The 8,603-nt window shown below is 32.5% G+C and overlaps 1 protein-coding gene and 1 long non-coding RNA gene across 2 annotated transcripts; one reads left to right on the top strand and one right to left on the bottom strand.

Moving 5' to 3' along the window:
- Window positions 1–237: 237 nt before the first annotated feature.
- LOC143626147 (uncharacterized) lies at window positions 238–1,790 on the top strand. The gene is made up of 3 exons (XR_013152383.1): window positions 238–904; window positions 1,323–1,430; window positions 1,526–1,790. It is a non-coding gene; the product is annotated as an uncharacterized LOC143626147 (long non-coding RNA).
- Window positions 1,791–2,245: 455 nt separating this feature from the next.
- LOC143626137 (uncharacterized) lies at window positions 2,246–5,181 on the bottom strand. The gene is made up of 7 exons (XM_077096302.1): window positions 4,735–5,181; window positions 3,937–4,008; window positions 3,771–3,838; window positions 3,554–3,701; window positions 3,375–3,458; window positions 3,189–3,284; window positions 2,246–2,465 (listed from the first exon to the last, which is right to left on the bottom strand). The coding sequence occupies exons 1-7, from the start codon at window positions 5,158–5,160 to the stop codon at window positions 2,460–2,462; spliced, it is 900 nt and encodes a 299-aa protein (XP_076952417.1). The 5' UTR covers window positions 5,161–5,181; the 3' UTR covers window positions 2,246–2,459.
- Between the last annotated feature and the right edge of the window lie 3,422 nt (window positions 5,182–8,603).

Below are 8,603 nucleotides of genomic sequence, written 5' to 3'. Positions count from 1 at the left end.
TCACGTGGTTGGCTTTCATCTAATTATTTCCTTCAACTGTTCAAGGGATTGAGATCATGCTTATTTTAGTAATTTACTTGATTTTGTTTATTTGGGGTTTTAATCAAGCAATTGATCATTTGTGTTTATTTTTATGGCTACAAGCTCTCTCTGATAATTTAGTGAAAATAGCTTTTATTAGTAAATTAATTATCGGCGTTTTAATTAGGTGATTAAGACCTAGAGTATTGTTTTCTAATTCTAAAAAAACAGCTAACAAAATAAAACCAAAATTAATGGTTTATTTTTCTTCTACCTAATGTTTCTAATTCTACATAGTCATCATAAAATTCAATTAAAGATTTTTTTGTTGATGCGTCACGTGCTTGGCTTCAGTGTGTAAATTTTGATGTGAAAGTCAGATTGAAATCAATGGTGTGTGACTCAGCAATACGCCATGTAAAAGGCATCCATTAGAGATTTAGAGGACTGTTGAGGCCGTCTAACGGTCGTATACTGTGTGTATATTGTGTTCTTCAAGGTAATAAACTACTTTTTGAGCACTATAATTTGATTTTATTTAGTTATCTACAAGAGGCATTGTGATCATTAAAGCCCAGATTTTCATTTGGACCATTTTACTTGCTTGGTATGGTGTTATATAGTTTACTCTAGAAGGGTATGATGGTTGGTTTAAACTAAAGGGACGGCGATCATTGGATTCATGTCATGGTGTGGTTATGAACTATGCAACGGTTGATTTGCAGCCAAAGCTGTTCCCTCATGTCCTCACTGGTCATTTGAATAATTCAAAGTTTTCACTTATTGACTACTAAAAGTAACGTGACGATTAATGGCCAATTTCGGAACCGAAATGCAACCATATATGTGAGGATCACGACCCGATTTCAGACCCAAAACCAAGGTAAGGCTTCATCCTTTACTAATTTATATCAAAGTAGTACAAATGATTTTTTTTGTTTTTCATGAAGAAAGCTAAAAATTGAGGTTGAGGTTTTTACCATCAATCAAACCCCATGTATGCATGCAGCGTGTATGTAAAAATTATAGTGTGGTATTAATTGGAATTGAGGGCTTAATTAATACTAATCTCATCAAGTGTTAGTTTGAACTTTAAAGTGTTATTTATGTATCCCTATGGTATTAACTGAAAACATTCTTTTTAGAGTTATGGTCATTTGATTTACAAAACAAATAGAATGCATTTATATATTTACATACACAGAGATGTTTTAATGTTTAATTTTTCTTTGCTTGAAGACATTTGTTTTGACTTCAATTGATGTTTCTACATGTAATAACCATTCTTAATTAACTAACAGTTACTGCATTACCACAACAATCGTTGATGAGTCCAGATCGGCCACCACAGGTTTATTCGACGAGACAATGACCTCAATGGTTGGCATCGGGCCAAGTTAATTCACTAGGTACACACATAACTAAACAAACATATGCCTACATAACTTTTAACTTTCAACTTACATAAACAACTATCTAATATACGTGTGTGTTTCATATGTAGATACAAGCCAAACTGGCAGAGTGAGAAAAGAATGAAAGGATGAAAAACATTTAGGTGATAGTAGAACAAGACTAAGCTATGCATCGAGTTACCTTTTGTATACCTTAAAAATAGAACTGTTATGATTCTATGTTCAACAACTTATATAAAGGTTGAACGACTATGACCATATTGTGGTATAACAAATGTGGTTTCATCGTCTAATCAGTTATATATAGTTACAGACCCGGCGCAACGCGCCGGGTGTAGAAACTAGTTCATGTACAAATATACATATATATTCTTTAACTTTATGTGAGATTCAAATTTTTCTCAAGTCAGATTCTTCAAATAAATATATAAATTGACATCCCACATGATGAATAAAAAAATATAAACATATATATGAACTTAAAATATTTAAATACTGAGAAATCAAATGACACCTGGAGTGATAAATTGAGCGGGTCAGGCAGGTCAGATTCGGATAGCAGGTAAAAGAATAATGAGTGTTAAAATTAGTTGGGTCGACCCACAAACACATTTTTGAACTTCTATTTATTTTATTTTAATTTCACATTTAGTTGGTATGCATAAATTATGATTGTAAATGCTATATTATTACCAAACTAAACTTATTATATAAAGCAGTTTGTTAGTTTTAAGCCTTTGGATGCACCTAACATCATTTCTAACCCATTTGACTCAAATTGGCACATACTCAAAATGCAAGAAAGACCATTGACTCGTCAATATTCACAATTTACATAAGATGGCATCAAGTGAATCAGTTGAAACAAGATTCAGAAAAGAGAAATACATCTTTACATTTCGGTTGTCGAGTTTTCTTGCCTTTGATTGTTGCAAGTGCTCCAAATGCACTCAACCTCATGGCATTGGAACCGCTAATCAAGAAGCACGAGGATATACAAAACAGCTTTCCTGATTACCGTTATCAAACCTGAAATAAAGAACAGATTGTTTGATTTCATTTCAAGAAGCACGAACAAAAGGACTAACGACAATAATGTCACAATTTCCCGGGGGTAGGCCTGTAAATGACCCGAACAAACACGAACAGTGCTTGCTCGTGTTTGTTCGTTTAACTTTAACCAAACAAACAAACACGGACAGATTTTCCTGTTCATGTTCGTTAAGAAAATGAACTTGTTCCTGTTCGTTTATGTTCGTTTGTTAATATTCTACAAGTACGGTTCACGAACATAAACGAACACCTATGGAAAGTAAAAGTATTCTCAAATTAAGTATAAAACACCATGATCATTAAATCCTGTAGTTCTAGAATAAACAAAGATATCCAAATAAAGGTTTCTAAAATATGAAATTCAAATTGATTTTAAATTAATATATGTAATAAATATGTTTGAACTAATGCGTAAACAAACATAAATGAATGAAGATAAAGGAACGGATATAATCAATTAACCAAGCATAAATGAATGAGCATAAACGAACTTTCACAAACGTAAATGAACCTGTTAATGTCTGTCCATTTAAAATGAACAAAAAGTTAGGGGTTCATGTCCGTTTGTTTATCAAATGAACGAACTTCCCGTCGAACGGTTTACTAAACGTTCGGTTCGTTTTTACTTTATTAGTTATTACACTTTTGTTAGATACAAAAGAAGGTGTGTGAAACTAAGAACTGAAGTGACTCACTAACCTGCCTTCTTCTTTGCCTTAATATCATTATCCATGAACGGCCCACCACATAACATGGAAGAAGTAAACCGACCAGTTGAAGAACAGAAACCTGAAACTGCAGTTCATGTGCAGCATGCATTACATTAAGTCAACCAAAAAAAGTCAATAACTGAAGACAATAAGTCAACCAAAAACATCAACTCACATTAAAGAACTTTGATGATTCTGGCAACATTCCGAGGTCTCTAGTGACCAACAAAGCTTGGCGGATCAACAATATTATCATCAACTACACATTTAAGCAAACAATATTAAAGTTTATAACTTTATATGACATTTCATAAAACTTGTGACATGGCACGTGTTGTTCAGTTGTTCACTTACAATTAGAGCCATGAACCGAAGGTAAGCAATGCTATTATTACTTGCCACACCATATTCTTCATAGTCCGGTTCAAGAAACTGGTTTTCAGCAGTAGCAAAAGCCAGAAAATGAGCATCCCGGAGGTCGATTTGTGGGCCCCACGCATGCCTAACAAAGATAATAAAAATAACATTAGAAAAAGATCAAATCTTTTTTTAATATTTGTAGCAAATTCACCTGATATCAATAGTCATGACATCTGGATTGGTTCTTGCAGGTGGAAGAGCATAATCAGGTGAATAAACCTATGATATAAGTTTGAAACATATTACCATTTTAATAAAAAATATATAATAATAATAATGAAACAAATTATAAAAAAATAAATAAAAAATCAGCAAACCTGATTGCAAATTTCACAGGTTATATCTCCTTTCTTATTACACCATTTCTGAATGCATTTTCTATGAGCAAACTGCAACCAACAAATTCAAATTTTCAATCAAAGCAATTATGGCAATGGGGTCACAAATTATAAACTAGTTGTACTGTAATGTAGTACAAGTACATCTTCATCTAGCACAAGTGTACAACCAAACTTATTGCTTTAACAAGATCAAAATATCTGAACCAAACATGGTCCCACCAGTCCAATCCACATACATGATCATACTTTAACATCATCCATCATCTTAAATCATCTGTCCAAGCCGTATTGGCCATTCATAATTGACAAGTGTACAAATGAAACAAAAAAACAGCTTTTTCAGCCTATAAGCCCGTATATGTCTTCAACTGCTCATTCAGTTCCTATACGGCCTGTAGCCCTATATAACCCGTATATGAATTTCCTTTGCCTATACAATAACCAGCTCTAATTTCAAAATCCCTAATTTCAAACCCCAAATTAACAAATTATGGGATGTGATCTTCATACACCACCCAAATGCTGACTGTACAGGTCTATACGAGCTGCCCATACAGCCGGTATAGGTCTTCAACTGCTCATATAGAACCTGATACAAACTGACACAACTCAGGTCCTATTCAGCCCTATACGGGTCGTATAGGCAAAAAGTGGTGTGTGAAAATCCTTTGCCTATACAATAACCAACTCTAATTTCAAACAAATTACAAAAAATTAGATCAAAAATTGGTAAAAAAAAATAAAAAATTGGGGGAAAATGAAATAAGATTAAACCTTGAGGGTGCCATTACAAGCACAAGGAGCCTCCAGTTCATGTTCATCATCTTCTTCTTGACAAATCCTACACTCTCTAGTAACCTTTGAACAGCCTTCACCAACTTTAGTCTGCAAATTGGTGTCAAAATTGGTGGTTTTTTGCAGCATTTGGATTGTTTCGGAAATCAATTGGTGGGTTTGGGTTGGATGGATGCAGGATGATGCAGTCATGGGTTGGTTTGTTGAGTGTGTGAAAAACACGCAGTAACACACACACACAGTTGGTGTGAATAATATGAAGAAGAAGAAGCAGAGAGAATAATAATAATAAATAATAATAATAATATGAAGGGAAGTGTTTTGAGACTGGAAATGAGGAGAGTGGGGAGAGAGAGTGGGTTTTGTTTTCAAAAGTGGAGGTGCTGAAATTACTAAACTACCCATGCCTTTTGTTGTCTTGTCATAATATTTTAATTATTTTTTTTATTATTTTTAGTGTATAAATTAAAAGTTGAATTATCGTGTAACTTGCCTTTCTTAATCAATGACACTAAACGAATAAAATGTCTTTTGGTTCTTTTGCCTTTGTTAATATGATCTACTTTTAGTTTTTGTGTATTGGATTCTTGTATAAAAGATATAAAGGTGGAAAATTTATTTGGGAATCTTGACGGGGTAATTTTAACGAACTAAAAGATATACTTGATACTAGACAGATAATATGACCTGCATTAAGCCAGGTATGCAGCTACGTTTTATACACTGGGTATGAGACTGAAAAACCAATACTTATTGAAACTCGTATTTTTATTGTCCCTGTTCGTAATTGAATCATACGGTCAAAGCCGTACATTAATGATAAAAGTTATTTTTCTTTTATCTTAAAACAGGTTTTCGGTTCTCTTTTGAGGATACCACGGACCCAAAAGTTGGACATTGCTCGAGGGCTAACGGAGAACAGGGACGAAGACAGGTCTTACAATATGAGGTGAGGGTAAATAATATGTCATGTTGTAATTTTTTATTGGGATAACAAATGTTTATAGTAAGTGGGTTATAACGAGTATATGTTACAGACCGACTAAAATAAGCAATTTTGCTAATGGTGTTTTATGATAATTGAGATAACATTTATAACAAGCTTTTATGATAGAGTATGTTTTGTTCGCTAATTTTATATATGTTTAATAATCACAAAAACAAACTTTATGAACACACCAAAAAAGATTAAAGGTGTATGGGTCTTACTTTTAAATGTAAGGATATTCCACACCCTTAAGGGACACTTTTAAAAAATGAACTTGGTATAAAAATGTAAAAAAGGGTTATAGACTTATAGGTGCATACTATTTATAACAACAATAAGAGATCTCCGGACTCCGGAGTGTAGAGTATCGGACGACCACGTCACCACACCACACATTCCTCTCCTCTTCTTCTCCATTCTCTAAGACACATGACAATATTTTTTTAACAGATAAAAGTTAAGACTTAGTATGAATTACAGTTATAAAAGTTATGTGCCATTATCATTTTTATCTCTGTAAAACCAGAGTTGTTTTTTTTAATCTTCAAAAGTTAAGTATTGGTTTTTAGGTAAATGACTTTAACCGAGTCACAAACTTTGTATAATGACATTGTAAGTTTGCTTTGGTCAAAATGACTATAAGTACGAGGTGATATATCACTAGGGTCGAAAGCAAGTTGAATCAAACATGTGTTTGATAGGACTTGAGCTCGTTTTTTTAACAACCAATACTCCTAATCTTGTAAGTGGTACTGAAAGAATTCTTCATGTAAAGACTCGAGCTCATGATCTTTCCATGAAGGAAACAATCCCACCCATAAAAATGATGATGGCTTCAGCTTGGTTAGATAACTTGACTACCATGTAGTTTCAAGCCTAGTTTAAATACGGTTTACTATCAATTATAACTTTATTGAGAAAGCTCAAATATTTATATAAACATATTTAATATCAAATATTAAATATTTAATATTTAATAAGCCTAATAATAACGTCTAATTAGTTACGTCTATATACTTTTGTATACGTCTATGGATAACATAAAGTTCAATAAATGCTCAAGCCGATTCTTATAAGACTAAAATATACTCGTTTCATATATTTCAAACATGTTTTTAAGCTTCAGACTCCCAACAAAACAAAAAAGGCTAAAAAGCCAACTTAATTTCAACCCTATTTATTATATTTCGTATGGTCCCCTAATGAGTTTCATTATCATGAAAAAAAAAAAAGATAAGGGACAATTTAGTCATTTTGAAAGTCATAAGTGGGTGCTAGTGGATAATTGCTCATCTTTTATTTGTATCTTAAGTTTCAAGGAATGGGGTTACACCATAATACCATATGACTATCATGGGGAATAGTAATGAGTTGTTCTTAGCATTATCATTATTATATAAAAAAGTCCATTAAAAAAATCTATTGGGCTTGTGTTGTCACCACTTTGTAGATACAGTGATCAACGTTGGAAATATTAAAAACAAACATACCTAATATATTAAAGTTGGATTTTTTTGTACTTTCAATAACACATTTTGATAATATTTAATCCGAGGTTCAAAGTTAGGTTTAATCACGTTAATAAATTTTAAAAAATGTGATTAAGCTAGATTACGTAACGCCAGTCGGACATATTCAACAACTGGTCAACCAAAGTGCAAATATAAATTTAACAAACAAATGACTTTCTTATATTTGTAAAATGTAGGACTGTGAATTTGTGACATGTGCATGTTAACATGTCACACCTGTACTTAAGGCCTAGGTGTATGACTAATAGTTAGTATCTGTTTTGAAAATATATCAGAGTTTTAGCGAAAGTCTTATAATAAAATATTAATTTACATTTTGAAACCTTTATTTATAATAAATATTAATTTAATTGAAAAGTTTCTCGGATAATAATTATCCGAGTGTTTGATTTATAAACATCGTTTTTACAAATCATGTTTAAATATTGTTTTACAATATTTTAATATTTAAAAACTGAGTCATCTCTACCTTGCGAGCATCTATCTTTTTGGATGGCTAAAATTCCTTGCTACCTGTACTATCTTTTATTTCCTGTGATCATGGGGGGAAAAATACGTCAGCGATATGCTGGTGAATCGTTGACTCTAAAAATATTTTTATAAATCTTTCTTTGACTGACAAGATGTTTTCATTAAACAATCTCAGCAGAAACGTCTATTATTTCTGGGATTGTGCCACTGCCATACACACACAGTTACGGTTCTCCGGGAACTAACACCCTTTGGAGAACTTTTATTATGACCTCTAGTCTGCGGCCACGTAGCCTTGACTAATAGACTAGATTGATTATGTTTGGATCCAGACACATGTGTACTCGGTCTGAGTTGCTTTATTTTCTATCTTGTATAAAATAGGGATCACGTAATCCCATAAATCTTTTTTTGACTGTCTTTGTTTAAGATAAACAACCGGTTTATCTTGACTGAAAAAGGTTTAACGTATTCACCTGTGACTGTCTGTTCTGAATGATGTGGTGATCTCGTTTGAAAACCTTTGTGAATGAATGAATGATTGATTGTTTGATTGAATGATTGACCTATAATAAAATAGGTTTATGTAAATACCCGGATCGTCTCTTAATCCGGCTACAGACCTTTAGTCTGGTTTTGATAGCTTAAACCTTGATTGATCTTTTGTTTGAAAGAAATATTTTTGATATGAAATCTTTCTCTATATATTTGCTAACTATGTGTTATGTTTCTTCTTCAAGAAGAAATGTATATGATGTATTTCTTCTTTAAGAGGAAACGCCATTATCTATAACCCTTGTATGTTAAGTCTTATGTTTCTTAGTTATAAAGAAACACTATTTTGACTATAACCTTTA

Source organism: Bidens hawaiensis, unplaced genomic scaffold, assembly GCF_021521415.1.
Source record: "Bidens hawaiensis isolate Kalapana, Puna unplaced genomic scaffold, B.hawaiensis_p1.1 tig00000458_1, whole genome shotgun sequence".
NCBI lineage: Eukaryota > Viridiplantae > Streptophyta > Magnoliopsida > Asterales > Asteraceae > Bidens > Bidens hawaiensis.
This window is presented reverse-complemented; position numbering and strand designations above follow the sequence as displayed.